The sequence below is a fragment of the Coccomyxa subellipsoidea genome (assembly GCF_000258705.1).
Source record: "Coccomyxa subellipsoidea C-169, whole genome shotgun sequence".
NCBI lineage: Eukaryota > Viridiplantae > Chlorophyta > Trebouxiophyceae > Coccomyxaceae > Coccomyxa > Coccomyxa subellipsoidea.
Window position 1 is genome coordinate 225,479 of NW_005178032.1, and position 20,487 is coordinate 245,965.

The following is a 20,487-nucleotide window of genomic DNA, read 5'->3' on the forward strand; positions in this document are numbered from 1 at the left end:
GACCGTGGTAAAATTGCCAATTCATGTGCAGTAATTTCTGGTGGACCAAAATCGTTTCCTAGACACCTAAGACCCCTCATGAGGCCATTTCCAGGGGACCCCTGCCTAGGATGTGGAATCTTGGTTTTAACCGTGCCTTGCATGCCTCTCAAAATCTGGAAAAGACCACATGTGCATGAGCCAGCAATCATCCGGCTGCCGACAGCAGCGGGGTGAGCCTTGTGTCCAGGAAGCTCTCCCCCGAGGCCATCATGCCTGCATGCAATCGCTGCCTCAGTCAAACATCCTTATCCAGCAGCACTTGTGCTGAGAAACGGTGTACCTATCAACACCAGGGGCATTTCCAGCTTGTTTGGATCACGATTCCCGCTGTTGATGTGGTCTATTGGCTTGAATCGGCCCCATCCGGCCCCCATTTGTACACCCGAACAAGCCCCAAACATTCACAGTGTGTACCAAGCAAGCGCAGGATACATCTTCTTCCTGGACGGTGCATGCCGCGCGCTCATTTCCGCCCACAGTACATCCTCTTTTTCCCCATTTCTGCTCTAGGGTGCAATCTAAACCCTTCTCCCCAAGGAAGAAATGCGTTCTAAGAAGTGGGCAATCTGGAGCTGTACATCGTTAATTGGATGAAGAACCACGATTACCGATGTGATGAGTCATTGCCGGGCTCTCACCTGAGCCTGTCCCTGACTGCAGCGCAGCCGCGCGCCTCCGCAGCGCATCGGCTCGGACCCGGGAAACGGCGGACGCCGCGCGGCCGGCCCCGGCGGGGTCGTCGATGTGCGCGCAAGGGTCGTCGATGCCTGTGACGGGGTTGTCGATGCGCATGCAAGGGTCGTCGATGCGCGCGAGCAGCGGAGCGGCCAGGCCCGGGAAGGCGGCGCGGTGCGGGTGCATGTGCATGCACGCCGACAGCACCTGCAAGAATTGGTCATTTTCAAGCAGCCCAGAATCAGCAGCCTCGAATGCAGGCGTTTGTAGAGACATCACACAGGAGCAGCAGACTGGATTCATCCTATTGCAGGCAGCTGCCCACAAGTGTTGATGTAGGCCAATCAAGAGGCATGCACATGATGCGCACTCAGTCTAGCAGCAATGTGCGTAAGTGACACCATATGCATGCTGCAGCTAGTCTGCTTGCCGGAAGGAGGACCGCACTCACCTTGGCGCATGCATGCACATCTGACAAGGCCGATCCATCAGTGCTGGCTGTAAGGGCGGCTGTGGTGCGCGCAATCATCGCCTGCTCGATCAGCTCTGCGCCTGACTCACCATCTTCACCTGCAAACCCCCACTTACAATACTTCACACCTTGCAGATATCATTCAGCATCCCTGTGTTGATAGATTACTACATGAAGCAGATGTCGTCCTAGCTCTAGGGTCCTCTTGTAAGACAGAGCCATGGCATATCTGCGGTTTCCATGCATGTGGTAGGAGGATAGTAACCTTGAGTCCAGGATCAGATGGTTGCATTCACCTGTTCCTGTCCGCTCAAGGCGCCCGATATAACAAATAAGACAGGGTGTGGGAAAGAAAGCAAGCGCACCTGGTGGTCGCCTGATGAGGCGCTCGACCAACTCGCTCCTGATCAGGCGCCCGGCGCTGATGTGGCGCTCAGGGGAGATGCGCAGAACGCAGCAGGCCAGCGCCACGCGTACCTACAACACACAAGCATGCAGAGTTGTTGTTGGTACAAATTCCGGCCTCACTCCCCGGGTGTACCCTCAAAAGGGGCTCTCTTCCCAAAGAGCACACGCGTGAAGAATGCCTGGATCAAAGCATCACAGTTTACTAAACACACTTTGCCCCTAGGGGCCGTCAACTCATGGCTGCATGCTGCATGCGGGAAGTTCAACAACCAGGAAGATTGTTAAATGCACCAAATTCATGGCTTGTCCGCTCCCACTAGAAGTAATCCAGGGGGCGTAACGCAGAAATTGAGGGGCGTTAAGTAACAGGGCTCCTATGCATGCGCACCTCAATCAGCCAGGGGCATAAGCGAAGCGCGCGCATCAATTCCCTGGAGGCCGCCAGATCATCCCCTGCTGCCTGCATACCCAGCGCCGTGACTCGATGCTGCTGCGCTGTGAACTCTGCGCTGCCGCCACCAGCCAGCAACTGCATCCAACAGCGAAATTTGGTCAGGTCTCCTTGCGTTATTGGCACCAAATTAACTTCACAGCTGTAAGTCCCAATGCCTGCAAATCCCCTTCCCTCCTTGTCAAGAAGGATCAACACAAGCTTGAAGCTTTGCGTGCACACCGTGATTTTCTGGGCATTCCTGATTGCTTTTGCTTCACGTGTCATGACATGCTCATCTGCATCACTATTCGCAGACACAAGAGTCCTTGCTCATCTTGGACAATAACCCATTCTTCTGCAGTTCGTGTGCAGGCGGATTTGCCTCTGCAGTAAACAGCGTAGACAGGACAGTAGTATCAAGTCGAAATGCTCCGATTGCCCCACCTTCCAGGTCTGCACTCGGGAGTGGATCTTGCCCCGCGCAGAAGCATAGCCGGGCAGCGCCGCGGCCGCCAGCACAGTTAGCCACACCGAGTGCGCCGCGGCTGAGTCATGCGATGACTCAGCGCTGACTAACAGCTCGAAGCTGTCGTCCAGCCGCTGCAGCAGCCCGCGCACATCGCCCTGCTGGATCCTGAGCTTGCAAACTCCTTGCAGCGCCGCCAGCTGAACCTGCAGCGCAGCATCCCTTGATGAGAATTATTTGCAGGCAAGCTTAAGCACACTTCCAGAAGTGGTGGGGAAATCAAAACTGCACCTTGATCGGGGCGGCCGGGGACATGGCTCGCTGAAACGCTGACTCAGCCTGCCCGGGCTGCCCGCTGCCCGCCAGAGCCTGCCCAAAGCTGACCCAGTCAGCTGCCCGCTCGGGCAGGTCCCCCCGCTCGGGCATCTGCCCCCCAGCGACCAGCTGCCCGTACTGCCCGACTGCCCGGGCAGGCTGCCCGGCTCTGACATGTGCGTGTGCCAGGTTCAGCCGCACGGCTGCAAGCAAGTCATGCAGAATGTCCGAGGCGGGATGTGACTGCATGATGCAGTCCTCGGTGCAAGCATTCCCATTTGTTGTGCCTGCATGGACATTCCATGTCTCAAGACAGCTATTTGCAGTACGAGCTGCTTGGTTTTCAACACCTCAATTCTCTTGGGCTGTGTCTGCAAGGACACCTCCCGGACAGGACAACCAGGAGCCAAAAAATAAGCCAGTTCAAATGAGAATATTTTAGCCAGTTTAGCCAGAGTCTAGACAATGACACGTGCGACACAGCTTTTGGATCCTGTGTTCTTATATGCAGGGTTGCAGCAGACCCTGCATAGATTAGTAAAGAGCCAGTCACCTCCCGGTGAATCAGCGAGAAGGGCCTCGGCGCGCTCGTAGGCCGACGCAGCTTCAAGGAAGCTTCCTCGCTGCTCCTCCACGCGTCCGAGGGCGTTCCATGCCGCAGCATCCAGCGGCTGCGCCTCTGCACATCTGCAGATTCATACCGGGGAAAAGTTCTCAATACTGAACACTTTAAAAATGTACAGATCGTCAGCTTTAATGGTGGCAGCATGAGTCAGCAGTCGCTTTGTCAAACCAAAATCACGCCACCTGCCTTGTCCTTCCCTTGCTGGAAGAAATGAGTCCCCAATTTTGTACAGTCCCAAAAGAAAAATTTTATTGTATTCCAGATACATGCCCATGCACGTTTGCAATTCTGACCTTAAAATAGAGAAACTATCTATGTTTTGTTCATACACTTGCGATGTGTGGCACAGTCTCATGCTGTTCGCACTAAGTTCAGTTAGTGCATAAAAAGCTGGTGGTGGGTCTTTCAGGCACCTTCGTGCAGCTGCGTAGACGGTGCCATGGCAGGGTCGTCCGGCGCGCAGCGTTCCCTCTACTAAGCCCATCAGCGCTTCGGGCCCCCCGCCCAGCTTCACAGCTTGAGAGTACAGGTCCCCCCGCTCTTCCAAGCCTGTACAGGCAGCAATGACTCCTGTCAGACGACATGTCTGGGACAACTTTGATTGCATGCACTCAACACAAGCGCGCAAAAGTGTCTTGTCCTATAAGACGTCTGGGGACAATAATCAGTTCATGCACCTGATGCACTCGGGCAAGAAGGCACAATCCCAAAGAAGTCAAGGTGCACTTTCTGGTGGTAACAGTCCAAATTTGAGCAAGGTGTGGACCTGTATCACTTCAGTGAGACTAGGAAAAATAATGACAAAACTTGAACATTGCCTGTGTGTAAGATTGAATTGATGGAAGGATGATGACTCATGCTCTCTGATGTAGTATATGAATGCCTGCTTCTAGATTTAGATGGTGATGTTTGTTGGAAATACTGTAAAGTTTGGGCTCACCCTGGGGGCTGAGGGCTGCCAGTGATCCCATGGCTTCCCAAGTTGCAGCGCTGCCCGGGTCGTGGCTGCGGGCAGCTGCCAGGCAACGCTCTGCCAGCAGGGGCTGCCCGGCCTCCACATACAGCCTGCCCAAAACGGGCAGCACCACAAGTCAGGCATCCAAATAAAACCAAGCAAGAGCTGTAGGCCCTTCATCTGTTGCTTGTAATCATAAATTCTCAATCAATGGTAATATTGCGCGACCTGCTCTCCTTGTGCAATAATGCATCTTGTACCCACTGCTGTGCGATGCAGTTCTGGCACAAGATAGGAGTGAATGTTTGACGAAATAGCTACCAGTATTTGTATATTGAATCACCTGTATGATTTGTCGCAAGCAAATGCAACAAGAGCACAACAAGGGCACACCTGCCCAGGGCTGCCCAGTTGGGCGCCTGTTTTGGGTCGAGGGTGAGGGCGCGCGAAAGGGCGTATTCACGTGCGGCAGGAGACCCCGCACATGCACCCAGACACGCCCACAGATCCGCCGAAGCCGGCGCCAACCGCAGGCCGCCTGATGCAACTCCAAGAATTGATTCTCAAACAGATTCAACACGTGATGACTCATGAAGCCGCCCAGGGGTGGTGATGAGCTTGCAAGCAGCGAGACACTGAAAATCACTTCACAGATGAAACATGTATTTCATTGTTGGGGCGCAAATGGAAGCCTCTTGTGCTTGTGATACTTGAAGGCGACAATCTGAAGATTGCTCTCAACTCGTACCTTCAGCTTCCTTCTTACTTATTGGTGGTGTGTGGGCGAAACAAGTACCCAGTACCAAGCTTTATGACCCCTAATCCTGATCCCTACACCCCAAGCAAATTCCAACAGGATCTGCTGCTCGTGCCCACAGCGGGATCTACCATGCAGCGCCCCGTTATGAATACATCAACAACCATGGCAGCCACTTTGGAGGTGTGAGTTCCTGCTAAGAATCTTGGCGCACCTCTCAGCATGCGTTCGGCGAGAGATCTCAGCCGGGGAGCCTGTTCGGGCGCCATGCGCGAGTGCGCGCGGCGAAGCTGCGCCTCCAGCTGCAGGGCGGCTGCCAGGTCCCCCCAGTGGGCCCCCCGCTGCGGCGCCGCATGCAACGCCCTCGCGTACGCGCGCCTCGCCGCCTGCATCGCAGAAATCTGCCGCTGCCACCTGCGCGCAGTATATCTTTGCTTTACGATTACTGCCGCACGATTCCCAGTTCAAAGAGAGAAAAGGTGTGTCCGCAGACAAATTGCCCTAAAAAGGCTGCCCCAAGCACCATCCCTTTACACCAGATCCATGCAAATACTAGTTATCATGGGCACAGTGCTAAAGATTTTACGTCGTGCATGAAACGATGTTGTTGTGTTTTTCTCGATTGCATTTATCCATCAGAGGGCTTGAACAAACACTAGCATGCACATGGGATGTCTGTGCCGCTGGTACCGAGTCATGGGAAAATTGCTTTGTGTCAACACCACAGCGCAAGCAATGGGTACCTAGCAATGGCCTAAGACGCCCAGCCACTTTATTGCCCAACTATATACTCCGGACAACTAGATATCTGCCTGACAAGATTTATCTCACCTCTTGACGGCAGCGTCCAGGTGCTCTCGGGCTGTCACAGGCTGTTTGAGTGCACGCATCGGATCAAGCGGAGGGGCAGAGTACGCGCACAGGCGCACATCGCCTAGAAGCTTCAGCGCGGCTTCCAGGTTCCCCGCGCCTGCCAGGCAGGACGCCAGGTGGCGCTCAGCCGCCTCCAGATCATCGGCTGCGATGCCTGCAAACAATCAAGAAGTTTTTCATGCAGCAATGCTTGCACTGCCTGTACGGCATTGTACTCAAGGACAGAATTATGCATGCTGATTGTTGTATTTGAGACACCACAGAAGCAGATTGGTCCCATGTACCGAAGTGAGAGAAGGTGCAAGCCAGTTGCCAGTGGGTGGGACATTTCTCTCACCAATAGTGGCTCAGCAAAATAGCTGCCTCACGAAAGAATTATTATGTGGGAGCTTAGGTCTTGACTGGTCCGGGGGAAAGAATCGAGCGATCTTCCAAAGAGTAGAGGCTTTCAAAGTGCGAGGGTGCTTGCCTGGGGCGCCCATGGCAACGTGGCTCCGAGCGGAGCAGAGGAGGGCAGCTGCAGCGCAGGTGCGCGCAGGCACATGACGGGGGTCCAGCTTCAGGGCAGCTTCTGCGGAGGCCAGCGCGTCTGAATAGGCTCCGAGCGCCAAATAGATTGTGCTGCTCTGCACCAGGCTGTACAGGCGTGCTGGGTCCAACCCTAGCGCCTTTGCATATGCCTGCAGTTGTCATTCTTGTCATGTCAAGAGATCTTTGATGGCATCCTCCGGTAGCAAATGAGCAATGTGCTTCTTGGAGAGACAGTGAACACTGCGCCAACAAGCCTGCAGGGGAGGGATTGAGCCTTTGCATACAATAACCCCCGCATGATGTCCTCATTCATGCATGCCGGCACAATGCAAGACAGCGCAATGTAGTTCAAAATTTTGAGCTTCCAATTTGGGTCGTGCCTTGGTTGCGGCAGTGAGACGGTCCAGCGCCTGATACGCGGATCCCAGCCCCTCCCATGCGCGAGCATTCGCCTCATATCCCCTGATGCCCGCCTGCATGCACATCCCATGCATCCCTCTTCAGACATCACTTCAGCATCCACATATAGATGCGAAACAAGCACTGGCATTGAAGACATCGCCCTCGAGCGTGGAAACATGTGATGCAACCACCGCTGCCATCAGAAAAAGGCAGCTCTTGGCTTGCATGGCAGTCCTCACCAAACTGCCGGTAAGAGCGGCAAAGCAGACACATGTGTTATACCGGCTTGTGTTGCAGCTTGTGATGAGTGTGCCATGAGAAGTCTTGCAGGCCAGAAGTTTCCACAAGACAGACCTGCAGCGCAGGCACGGCCTCCTCTGCGTACCCCTGCCCCAGCAGCAGCAGGCCCAGCTGCACGTGCGCCCAGGCCGCCTCCGGGTACTGCGCAGCAATCTCCCGGCAAAGCGCCGCCGCGGGAGCGGCCGCCCCGGCCTTCCGAAGCAGGCCCATCAGCGCGTCGCCTGCCATGCACACATCAGGTCAATCCTAGACCCTAAACTTGTTAGAGAACAATCTGAAGACTTGTTTATATGGGGTAGGAGGCGTGAAAAACAGAGCCCATCACACAGGGCCATCAAGCACTACACACAAGCAGGCTGGGGAGAGTGTTATTATTATTGCTATAAAACACTTTCCTGCCAGAGGCAATGTACGTTTGCAGACAAGCAGCAGGCACAGGCTGCCTGGAAGAGTGCAGAATTGAATTTGTTTGTTTTTGTTTCTCGTGGCTCGATGCAAGGAACTAAGCACATGAGAGTGTGCACGGGAGACGTGCAAGGTTTGAGGCTCCAGCAGCAATTAGTCATCGGAGTGAGTAAGGGATGTGTCATCAGAATGGGGCGCACCGGCCATGGCGAGGCAGGGGTCAATGGAGAGGGCTCTCTGGAAACACCGCCGCGCCGGGCCAACTCCAGCCGGCGATCTTAAATAGGACCGGCCCAGCCATGCAAACGCCGGTGCCTGCACAGAGTATCCACGAGGACATCTTCGCTTGTACATTCCCTCTGTGCTCCACAATCTATCATGGTAATATTCCTGTGGCATGCTGCCTTAGAGAAGACGACTGAAACCATTTGATTGATGTCTGAAATGCTACACGCCCTTTTGCAAATGCAGTGAAGTCTCTATGGCATGTTTCCTCGAAAAAGGCAACAGATACCCTCTGATTGGTGTTCTGGCATATTTGATATCTTCTAGTTTGTAAATGTGTCTGAGGACAGAGGCAGAGACGAACCTGCTGAGGGCCCTCCACGGCGGCGGCCTGGAGCCACATGGCAGCCGCCGCTTTCCTGGCAGCTTCCCCGCGCTGCCCGGCAGCTTCCGCCAGCTCCCAGTGCGCGCGCCCCAGCCGCCAGCGATGCTGCGCGACCTCCCAGTCCGCCACCTCAAAATCTCCGTCCGCTGCGAATGCCTCGGCCTTTTGCAGCTGCTCCCCAGCTCCCTGTCACAGCACACGCACCAATCTTCTGTCACTGCTTTGATAAGCGAGGAGGCTGTGTCATCCTCACTTTGTTCTACAGCAGGAGGGAGGGCCAAGGAACAGCCCAGAAGAAGGGTCCACAGCACGAATGCGACGAGCTCATCACTTCTGCTGATATGCTCTGTCATGTCTGGAACGAGAAATACTTTACCATATGATGAGGATACAGGCGTACCTTGTAGTCACCCTCCTCGAACAGGAACCAGCCGTAGTCACCGTGCGCCCAGTGCTCGGCATCCGGCGGCGTTGCCTCCGGCACTGGCTTGGCCTTGGGCGCCAGCGCGGCAGCGCCGAGGATGTGCTCAAAGGCGGCCAGCGAGTTCGCCGCGGGCTTTGCCGGTGGCGCTGAGCGCGACGGCGGCTGCTGAGTCAGCGCGTTACCGAGAACACGAGCGTGCAGCTGCCGCGCAGCTTCGCGGTCGCCGCTCGCAGCTGCCGCCCGGGCCAGGCCGGCCAGCGCGCGCCGCTGCAACACAGTCGGCTGCGTAGCACCCGGTTTGGCAGTGTTCCCTGTACAGCACAGAGGGTAGTGATTATATTTTCATGTCAATCTCAAGCCTTGGGCCGTCCTGTCGCATGACTTGCAATGCGCTGACATGAGGACAATGCCGCTGAAAAGATATTTCTGACGCATGCGCTCCTGTACTTCATTGTTCTGGACGGCTTCTAGTGGGATGCGGTGTTCTTGTTACACGTGTACAAATCTTAGGTGATTGCACAACGGTACCTGCGACTTGCTTAAGGGCGGTGACAGCGCGCTCGGCCTGCCCCTGGGACAGCAGGCAAATCCCGATGATGAGTCGCAGCTCCGTCAGCGCATCCTCGTCAGCGCTGACTGGACTCTCTGCCGCCAGCTGCTGCTGCTGCTGCTGCTTCAGCAAAAGCTTGAGCCCCTGCGTAAGAAACCATGAAACCTGAAAATTAACCAATTTCAACCCTGTGTAAGTAAGTCATGTGCAAGGCACATGATGAAGGCACATTCAGCAATAGAGAGAGATGTTGCTGAATGTGTCATTCATCAAATGAATTGACATACACAGTTTTGTGTCCCCGGCTGGTAGAGGTGGGTATGAATATTGTACAAGGTGCCCAGCGGTTGATCGGGTCTTGCTTGGATCTGGCGGATCCATCAAGAGGTAGGATTTGCGGCAGCTTGACCTGCAGCGTATCTGTAGACCCACCTTGCCTCGGGCAGGGTCAGTGTATAAAATTGTAACGGTGAAATCCCGGTCTTGTACCTGTGTGGCCGTCTCAAGAGCGCCGCTGTGGTTGCAGGACTGCAGCTGCATGCGCGCCTTGGCCAGCCAGGCCTGGGGGAGGCCCCCCGCTGCCGCCAGGTCCCCCCGCTCCAGAAGCTGCGTATATATATAATATATCTCGTGATTTACAGTCCAATGGAAGGCGTTTTTGCATTATAAGACAATTTTCGACTAACTCCTTAGCAATGAGATGCTGGGTTTGACTTGGAATGCCCTGTGCTCTGCCAAGCAGGATGCATGCACAAACAAGATGTTCTTCGATAGTTTCCTCGATTACAGAGCTGATTAGGATGAGGAATGTTTGCAAGCCCTAAGAACAATGCTGCCCACCTGCAGGATAAGGGACCGCTGTTGGCTGGTGGATGGCTCAGCACAGTCACTACTCAAGCTCTGATAGAGCGTCAGGCCCAGCCCCACAGAAGCCAAGGGAGACTCTGGGAATTGATGCGCCAGCTTTCTCGCTGTCAATGCCGCCGCCTCCTGTTACATGGACAGAATATCTTTACTAATTCCTGCCATTGCCCAAGAGAGACACGAGCAAGCAATCAGCAAGGCTGATTGCTGGTCGCTGATTGCTGGCTGGCAGCAGAAACCTTTGCCCACTCTCAATTTGAACCGTCACATGCATGCCTAATCTTAGCGGTCCACTATCACATGCAAGCTGAGTGCAGACTGCATGCAGAACAGACACTGTTGGGGAAGACCAAATAGACATTGTCTGGTGTTTCAGGCGGCACCTGTGCTGCCGGGTCATGACTCGAGCGCAGCTGAAGCTTCAGGAGCGTCTGCAGAGGGCGGGATGAAGTGGAGCGCCTGATTAGGCGCTGGCATGTGACGGCAGCCTCCCGGCACATGTCATCACTCCACCTGTGAGCAAGACCAGATCTTGAACACAACCTTGCTCAATGCACATTGCTCAAAATCGATCTCATTGCCAAAGCAGTACTTTGACGAGCTAACAAAACGTAACCACAAAATTCAGTAGGCCAACAATCTGTCAGCATAAGAGAATCAGCCCAAGACACTCTCGCACATGTGACACTCTCTGCAATAAAAGAGCAGTCAAACTCACCCAGAGTCTTGACACTGAGCCCACAAGCGGTCTGAGTAGGCTTTGTGGTACGCTGCAAATCTGGGGGACGCCACTGTCTGACCCACAATCTCAGATACAGCGTCCCTGCCCCCTGCCAGCTCAATGCCCCTCGCTCCCAGCGCCAGCTGTGCAGAGCCCACATCATGCACTTTGAGAAACGGCTTGAATCTCAGTCTGTCATGAGCAGCGTGTGCATGACTTCTTTGTTACCATATACACCTGTGCAAAGACGGGGAAGGCTGGAGAGGGATTACTACAAGGTTGCTGCAAGGCACCTAGTCCTGAGGGCTGGAATAAACGTGTAATTACATTTCCAATACAACGTGGAATTCATGTGTAGTGGCTCGTCAGAATGTGCAAGTGTGAGAGAACTCCGGGATTCCACTGATTCTGTCATCGATTAGTTTCGACTCATGTTGGCCATTCCTTTAAATGGCTAGCCGTGGTGTGCCATACCTGGGCATCTGCAAGGCTGCACAGCAGCTCCAGGCAGATCTCTGCAGCGGCTGAGTCATCCCTCAGAAGCTCCTGCAGATGCAGGATCGCCTTTTCCAGCTGTCCAGAGCTCGCATATGCCTTTGCCAGCACTCTTTTGTACCCCTGCCGCTTCTCAGAAGCTTCCACACCCTCTGAAAGCTCCAGCTGTGTCCCCACAGTCAAATTTCTCACGGCTGGACAATTTCTCTCTCTCCTCTCTTCTTGGACAGCCATCAGTGACATCGTGCATGAATAGCAACCAGCAGTCTGCACCATATCATATATTCTTTCATCCTCCAAGTCTACATCTCGCTGCAGGGTTGCCTAGGAGGTGGAAAGATGCTTTCTGTGCTCTGGATGTGCAAGGCATGGCAGCAGTGTTTTCCTGCTGAGCAATGGGATCAAATGATATGATGAGATGATGATGAACCTACCAATTTTTCCTGTGTCTCGATGAAGTCAGAGGTGATGGCTCCTTGTGAGGTAAACAGCTCTGACAGGCCCTTCCATGCCAGCAGGGACGATGGGTTGACAGTTACAGCCCTTCTGTAGGCGGCCTCCGCCTGACCATGCTCGCCGAGCTGGAATGCAGCCTTTCCAAGCAATCTGATTGACAAACAAGATCCAATTGAAGGTGAGCGATGGTTCCTAGCTCCTGACATCCTGGAATGCCTCAAGGTAAAAACAAGCTCTCACACGGATATGCAATCAGCTCCAAAAGCGTTGACAATAAGAGCTGAAGATAATAATAATTAGAACTCACACAAGGGCGTCGTAGGAGTCCGAATCAATCTTCAAGGCTGCCTTCCCATGGCGTATGGCATCGAGGAATTCCTGCCTTTGCAAACTCTCCCGTGCGGCTTTCAATGAAGCTTTTACAGTTGCCATAAATTTTTCTGTGCTTCAAATTTCAGGAATGCGGTATATAAAATCCACTGGTCGCCTGCAGATTGTGGAATGTTGATCTAAAACTTGTACACAATCATGCAAGCCAAAAGTGGATATACCAAGTCCTCAACAAGTATGTACACTCTTAATACAATATTTGAGATTGATTCTGAACCTTTCAATCAACCAGATGAAGCACGTCTTTGTAGACATGCGGCAGGGCTTCCAACACCCCGTACAGGGTTATGTATGATAAAATCCCCTGTTCCGAACGAGTGTCGGAAAATTTCAAGATGGACTCTATCCTGCATGTTTTAGATACATGCTTGGCACTTCTCACGAGTCAGTGCAACTGAGAGGCATGTGCCCTGTATGAGCAACCTGCCCCTTCTGCTGCGAGTGAGCTTGTGTGGCTTTGCAATCCTGTAAAAGCTTATTTAGATTTGCATAGCTCATTTCCAGAGTGGAGCTAATGCTAAAATGCCCAGCTTGACTTCGATCGAATACCTGTCTCAACCTCTAGCTTCTAGACTACGTGAAAGGGATGAGTACTCTGCACCGCCCTTTACACCAAAGAGATCACCACCCGATCTTGTCGTGGCCTGGGACAGCATTGAGGCTGAGTATCATTCCTGGCTGCGCAATCACACGTTCAAGCCAGGCTCAAACTTCCAGATTGAAGATGACAGCCGTCCGTCGCTTGACTGTGTGTCTCTTATAAAGATGTTCTTCCAAATGGACAGCCTCGACCGTGTGAACGAAGTCCTGCGCAGCGAAGGCATCAACTGGCGATGGACGGAACGTCGCCCTTGGAAGGCCCCTCCGGGATTTAGCAGCCCTGGGTGTCCAGATATAGGGTGAGACTCTTCCAACAAAGCCTCTCAGCGCAATGGAGTGGGTTCCACGCATAAATTGCAGGAATTCAGATCAATGGGGAATTTCTTATGGGATGGGGTCGTGTTTCTGGATTGTAGGAGGCATCCAATGCACTCTGCGTTATTTTACTGCACACGAAGTGGAGTTTTGGACTCTTTTGCAGCTTTTTTTCCAAGGAGAACAACTTCGAACAGAGCACATGACCCAAACATGATAAGGCTCTAGTCTCTGCCTTCACATCTGTCTTTGCAGCGCAAGACCCTTGTCTGCCAGAAGCAATAACTTGCTATGATACTCCTACTATGCTCTGTCCCGGTCCCTTGACCTTCCAAAGCACCGCTCAATGTGCGGCAATTACTCGACTGCCTTTCTCAATTCTCCCCGCAGGCTGTTCTGGCATTCGTCAGGCGAGAGACTGCACCACGGAGACAAGCCTGCTGCGTTGGTGAAGGTGATGCATGGCTCAATACTGCCGGAGGGGGCGCCAAACCTTGTGCAAATCTGCAACCAGGGAGACAACACAGACACTGAGCTTGCTGACGCGGTGAGGTGCACCATCCAAGATTTCAAAATGCATGCTTGTGTCTTAGCCACGCTGTCAGGCATGCAAGGAGACACAAGACTTATGGCAGTTGCATCGGCCATTAGCAAACGTGCTTGCTCTGCATTTCCACCCGTTTAGATATTCAAATTGAAAATTTGCATTTGTGTAGGTTCATGTGCATAGGTGACTCACAGGAAAAGATGTAAACGACATTTCTTTGTTGGAATCCACTGATGCATGTGATGCTTGCTACCATAAATAAAGCCATGCATGTTGTATGATGCAGTCTGTATATGCCAAGGCTTGTGGGATTAGCAGCAGGTGGGGCTGCTGCATGGATATATATGCGTCCTCGAACGCCATTCCTGACCTTAGCTCAGTATATTTGACACTGTATGCAGGTGAGGGATCTGATAAGTCTGCTGGCCAGCTTCCTGGTCACCTGGGGCGTTCCCTTTGGGATCTTGACAGACTATACCAGGACCTTTCTTGTCAGACCCTCCATGGTGCGCCAATGTCATTATTGCCTAGTAACTGTTTTGCCACTCAAGGCCATGTAGGCATAATAGATATTATTCATTGGAATGCAGTGCTTCTTATTACACGCTTTTCCTGCCAAAAGCAAGGTGCGTCCTGCAGACAAGCTACAGACACAGGCTGCCACAATCCTACCCCTTGTTGGACTCACCAGATCCAAGCAAGACCCAATCGACCGTGGGTACGGTATTTATACCGCACCTTGCCAGCCGGGGCCAAGTCCTTCTTATCCATGTAAGATTCCACAGTGGAAGCATGCCCATGCCTTGCACGATGCAGACTGCTCAGCGGTTGAAACTTTGCACCCAGGGAGCTCCCAGCACACAAGGAGTAGCCAAGGAACCTTGCCGGCGCCAAGCAGATATTTGTAGAACAACCATTGTTCCTTTATCTCGGCCGACCAGGTTTGGCAAAGGCCAAGACTCTGACCAGGTACAGTTTCTTGCAGGTGGCTCACACAAGAAGGGCGGGGCGACTGCAGCTGGCCGTCTCGAAGGCATATGCCTACAATGACACATTGCCGAGTGTGAACGAGCTGCTGTACTGGCTCTCGGTGGGACTTCTCATCTACCTTGCCCCCTTTTGAATGCGTCAGTATGTAGGTTTTGCTGTACCATGGTGTCTTGCAAGGTGTGACTGTGTTCCCCAATCAGGCATAAATGGATTGCTTGGTGCAAGGCCCTTTTGCTATATAGTACATGGTCATGGAGCTTGTAGATGTATCAGACCCCACGTTGCTGTTGGAAACCCACATTGCTGCTGAGAAATAGCTGGCATGCGGAAGTGACGCATGACGATAAATATTGTGAGGATACGTGACTGTGTTGTCAGGTCACAAGCGTTGATGATCTCACACATGAGGTGCCAGTCAGAATATCCCTATCACCGCCGCTGTCAGCTCACAAGGCACCATCTATTGTGAGGACTGGACTTCCAGTGCCATTCCCAATGGTCAAGAAGGAATATTACCTAGGTGGGCCCCATTTTGACAATCAAACATCAGGTATCTTGTCACACAAACACTCTTGGGTTCAAGAGTTCTACCTAGGTGGGCCATATTTTGATAGTTAGACATCAGGTTATCTTGGTACATAAGCACCCTTGGCTATGCATTGATTGCGCCCTTTGCTTTGCTGTGTCACTTGCCAGTGTGCGTGGCGCAAGTCTCTTAAACGACCCGATGCTTCCCATGCCTGTGCAGGATTATTCAATACTGTGCGGGGTACATCATTTGCACAGGTTGAGCAATATATGTCACTCATGCAGGCACCATGGATGAGCAGAAGAAGGCTGTGGCTTCCTTGAAAGCGCTGGACAGGCGCTTTGTGAAAGGGGGCTTCTCGATGCACGTAGGAGAATTGGCCCTTGGTAGACTCCCTCATATTGATTGAAATGCACTTCCCTTCAATCAGCTCTTCAATCATTCAGTGAGAAGGCGATTAGCCCCCGGCAGGTGGGGACAATAGAACTGAGTACAGGGCGCAAGATTAGTGGCAGCCTTCATTCTACAACTTCTTCCCATGCCCGTCCTTGTCTCTCGCAATAGCAAGCATGTCTCCATTATGCAGCTCTATGCCCTTTCAAAGGGACCATGGTGCTGTCAGATCCCATAAATACATGCCCTTGATCTATGTTTTGGAGTGCGGCTTTCAAAGCCGGCATGAGTGCGTGGCAATCTCCAACAGAAATCCCCGCGAAGTCTGACATGTTGTACCTTTGATGGTCTTCCACACGAGGCAGAGAGTGCTGCATGCCTGTGGGCAGGTGAAATCCTAGGGTATGGTAGCACCGGGGAGGTGCAAGCGGGGGTATTTGAGGGATGCGACGCAGCATTCAAAATGCTGCTCATCGATTCCCATGAGGAGTCCTATGGAGCGCTGGAGCGTTTGATCAATGAGCGCGACGTGTACAGCAAAGAGTTAGCTCAGCTGCAAGGTGAGAAAAGACCTTAACAATCCTTCAATGTGCACCTGCAAAAAATTTCCAGCTTTGGAACAGCCAACAAATCAAGCAGTCTAGGGTTGGGAGATTTGGAAGGCTGTAGAAGTATTAAATCATTCCAACCTTCTTCTCATGCAATGCACAGATAGCTCGTAGACGTGGTTTTTTGGGACCGAAGGACTGAAGAGTTTCTTTTGTGCAGGGTCATTGGTGCCTCAGCTCTTGGGCCATGGCCTTGTGGAGGGGCACTTTGGCCAAGTGGCTCACACAATTGTGCTGACAAGGTGCTGAGTCATCCGATTCATTTTGAATCATGAGACAATATGGGAAACTGCAAGACGTGCATCTGCAATACATGTCACCTTGACAAGCATGTGTTGCCTGCTTTCGCTCCAAGAGAACTGCATGGAAGGCGATTACCGGAGCAAGTGGGTGAGGGAAGGATGCTTGGCACGTTTTTTGCAACGCTCTTGGATCATTTCTAATATGTGGCTGTGTTGGTGCCAGGATCAAGGGCACAGTGTTGAATGACATGGATGTGACACCAGAATTGGAAGCAGCTGCGTTGCGCGTTCTTGAGCAAGTGCACAAGGCGGGCGTGCTGCACAATGATCCCAGGGCACTCAACTTCATTTGCACAACCTCCGGACCTGCAGGTGACTAACAGAAAAAAAAATCCATGACCAACACCTTTGCTTTGCAATTGCATGTCCTAACATAGGTTCTTGACATAAAATGGTTGCTTTGCCTGGAGCAGCAGTGAGCAATGTCTCACTGCAAGCCTCGTTCAACCCTTCGTTTATAGAGGCTTGCCGTTCTTGGACAAAAATGTATTTCCAGCTGGGTCAACCATGAATATCGCGCTTTAAACTCTTACAAAAATTATCGTCTTTGTGTGAATGTTGAGCAGGGCCACACGTGGTACTTCTGGACTTCAGTCATGCATCTGCATCCAAGGATAGGGCAGCCAGAGAGGAAGACGTTGCAATCTACCGCTCAGAGATGAACAGTGCCAGAAGTAGGAGGGAACAATGAACAATATCTGCCGATTTAATGATTCGTCCTCAGTCGTGAAGCGCAAGTGCCACACTTGTGAAGGTGCCAGTCCTTACGGTGTAAGTAACCTATTGAAGGTGCCCAATCCAGTATGTCTTCCCATATCTGGTATCTAAGTTCATTTTTGCCCTGGGGCACTTAATTATAACGGGGTCAAGACAGTCAATATCCAGCAGTCACCTTCATACATTATGGTCGAAGATTACAGCCAATCAGCTGCGGAGCAAGTAAGGCAGCAGCAACCTGACAAACTCACATTCGTCACCTTATTGTTCTTGGCCAGATGCTTTCATTGCTGACTTCAATCGTGCACTAGAGGAGACACCCTGCGCCTGACAATGCAAATGCAGGCTAGACTGTCTGAAAACTAACAGACAAAACATTAAGTCCCAGTGAATTCGTCATTCTCTCAAACACAAGGGCCAAAGCTGCTCACAACGCCGGGAAGACACTTAGGAATTGTTGCTTCTGCATGGACTCATGTGCAGCCTTTACTGATGCTTCTAGGCTTGCCATAACTTTTGATGGAATACAATTTTCTTATAATATCAAATAATACTGCTCACCTGCAGGTTATGCGTTGGTGATCTACAAGTACACTAAGCCGAACTGTAAGAAAACAAAGTTGTCTACCTCCCCGAAACATGGTTATAACACACAGAATGAAATTGCATATGCTTCTGGGTTTTCAACCTTCTAGGTGAAGCACTTTTTGATTGTCTGAAGGCGTCCCACAATGGGTCTTTTCCAACTCCCTTGTAGGGTCTACCCTCCACTCACTCCCTTGGTTCCGAACGAATGGATAGTAATCTTGAGCTCCTGCACAGCAGGAAGTGATGCAGAAGTTATTACCTCTACAGTGCGAGTCAAAATTAAAGTAGGCCGATGTAGCAATGCTCACCATCAACTCGCTGGAGTACTTGTCCAAACCTTTAGCATCAGGTGTAGATGAAAGGTTCCAGGGATCCTATAGACCATATTATACACCGAAAAGGTCTTCTCCAGACCTTGTGGTGGCATGGGACAGTATTGAGACCGAGTACCATGCCTGGCAGTGCAAATATACGTTTGACCAGGCACCACGATTCCTAAGTGATGAGGTCGGCGAAGCCCGCTTTTTCACGCCGTTTGACGTCGAAATGAGGTTTGCCATGAGCAGCCTTGAACGGGTAAACGAAGTGCTGCGTGGTGAAGGCATCAATTGGCAATGGGTGATAGGGAGTGAATGGAACTCTCCTCCTGGCTTCAGCAAGCCTGGGCTCCCAAACTGTGGGTGAGACATGTTCTCTTCCTTACGCTTGGTCAGCAGTGGAAACACTGGCTATCAAATATAGATGCATTACCTGCCAGGAGCAAGATGCGCCTGCAGACAAGCTGTTGGCAAAGACTGCCCCATATCCTACCCGTCTTCATGGACTCACAAGGTCCAAGCAACACCCATTCAAGCGTGGGCACGATACTCAGTAATTGTACCGGCCCCTGCCAGCCTGGGCCAGAATCAGATTGAGAATGATACTTCTATGATAATCTGCTCTAGTATGGCTTAGAGCACACTTAAGACTGATTGGATCCCAAAGCAATTGCTCAAGGCGCAGACTATGATGTTGTTCTATCCTATATTGTTTCGAGATACCTATTTTAATCTTTCCGCTGTGGTTTTCTGCGCAGGCTTTTCTGGCGGCCTACAGATGAGGGAAAAGGGCCGGTCGGCGACAAGCCTGCAGCAGTGATCAAAATAATGCACAGGTCGATTCTCCCTGAGGGCGTCACAGACATTGTGCAGATTTTCAACCAGGGGGACAAGATGAGCATTCAGAATGCTGATGAGGTGAGGCTGAAGTCAACATGCAGCTGCCTCAAAGCCTGGTAGCGCAGTCATTTATGTATCACATTGTCAGAGGCAAGGTGCGTCTGCAGACAAGCTGCATGTAGAGGCTGCCAATATTCCTGCCCCTTGTCGGATTCGCCAGACTGTCAGTAGGAGCCTGGCAGCGTATGTGGAGATTGTATCCTGTCTGCTAGTGTCACACAATATTGCCTAGAAGTGTAGAAAACCAGATTGCCCCTGGCTTGGCATCGATCTTGGAGATGGCCGGTGTCAGCCCGATGTCGGTGGTGGCCGGCTTAGTGCTGGGGATGCCCTGCAGCCACATCAGATTGCCATCAGATTGCTTCGTTGCTTAAAAGAAGCCCAAACATATTTGCGGTAGTCAGAGGATGTCTGCAGCGCAACATGTATGACGAAACGCGCCTATGTGCGCTGCTGTGCTGCGGCTAAAGCAGAAAAATGCCACTTTGTTTATGTACAAAGTGTGACATGCTCCGTTCACAGCTGACTGGTATTGTGACACAGAGGAGAGATCTGCACTCAACTCGATCGGGCCTCGAGTGTATTTTTCATTTTTGCTGCTTGTCGCAACAGTAAATCGCCGGTGCAGCGCGTAGGAATGTCTGTGCTCTTTTGTCTCAGTTGCCATAACATGCAGTGTGCTATATGCAGGTGAGGAATCATGTGGACATACTGGCTAGCTTCCTGGTCACATGGGGCATTCCCTTTGGCGTCCTTACAGACTACACCAGGACCTTCTTCGTGAGGCCCTCTATGGTGTGTTGCATGCCCGAATGACCCTTTCACCCCAAAACTCATCATCCGACATTTACTGCCCAATGAGACCTCTTGTATAACAGGACATAGCCGGTTTGAACCTCGTGACCCTTCGTGTGTAGGGTGCCTTCCAGAGATGCGCAATGGATATAGTCATTATGTGTCACATGATGTCACTTGCCCTAGTAGAGATTGGTACTCTGCAAGCGATCCACGTGAGGATACAATGTCTGCAAATGCTGGATAAATGTGCCTTCGCATGTTCTGCAGGTGGCATGTACGAGAAGAGCACAGCGGCTGCAGCTGGCGATTTCAAGAGCATATGCATACGATAACCTTTTGCCCAGTGTCAATGAGCTGCTCTACTGGCTCTCGGTAGAAATTCCATCCATTATCAGGCCCTCTTGCTTATGCCTGACATGAACCAATTCGCTGGCATGTCTATCCAGCAAACACTTTCAGAGTATGGCAATCAAGCTCAGCACAAGCATATTGTAAGTGCATGGCATTCTATTCTGTCCTCAGATGTTCTTACATGCTTGCAGTATAACAAACATGATTGGCTTTCACGCTGATCTGCTCTGTGCATATATGGCAGCTGCTGAGTTGCACAGGCTGCAGCTTTATAGCATAGTACTTTATAATCTTTGAAGTATATGTGTCTTTTTTGGCAGGTCACAAGCCTGGCAGATCCTTTGAATGAGGTACCAATGACAT

At 51.9% G+C, this 20,487-nt stretch overlaps 2 protein-coding genes across 2 annotated transcripts; one reads left to right on the forward strand and one right to left on the reverse strand.

Moving 5' to 3' along the window:
* Nucleotides 1-187: 187 nt before the first annotated feature.
* COCSUDRAFT_56215 (TPR-like protein) lies at nucleotides 188-14,402 on the reverse strand (the record flags this gene model as incomplete). The annotated part of the gene is made up of 27 exons (XM_005646256.1): nucleotides 188-255; nucleotides 681-924; nucleotides 1,169-1,287; nucleotides 1,555-1,666; nucleotides 1,986-2,126; nucleotides 2,475-2,702; nucleotides 2,788-3,098; nucleotides 3,365-3,498; nucleotides 3,850-3,985; nucleotides 4,377-4,501; nucleotides 4,785-4,929; nucleotides 5,363-5,562; nucleotides 5,980-6,175; nucleotides 6,569-6,701; nucleotides 6,888-7,025; nucleotides 7,309-7,475; nucleotides 7,860-7,974; nucleotides 8,249-8,455; nucleotides 8,670-9,004; nucleotides 9,222-9,387; nucleotides 9,733-9,849; nucleotides 10,084-10,233; nucleotides 10,491-10,620; nucleotides 10,850-10,971; nucleotides 11,303-11,488; nucleotides 11,758-11,904; nucleotides 14,370-14,402. The coding sequence occupies 27 exons, from the start codon at nucleotides 14,400-14,402 to the stop codon at nucleotides 188-190; spliced, it is 4,305 nt and encodes a 1,434-aa protein (XP_005646313.1).
* Nucleotides 14,403-15,439: 1,037 nt separating this feature from the next.
* On the forward strand, nucleotides 15,440-16,773 carry COCSUDRAFT_83481 (hypothetical protein; the record flags this gene model as incomplete). The annotated part of the gene is made up of 4 exons (XM_005646577.1): nucleotides 15,440-15,536; nucleotides 15,933-16,103; nucleotides 16,312-16,393; nucleotides 16,617-16,773. The coding sequence occupies 4 exons, from the start codon at nucleotides 15,440-15,442 to the stop codon at nucleotides 16,771-16,773; spliced, it is 507 nt and encodes a 168-aa protein (XP_005646634.1).
* Between the last annotated feature and the right edge of the window lie 3,714 nt (nucleotides 16,774-20,487).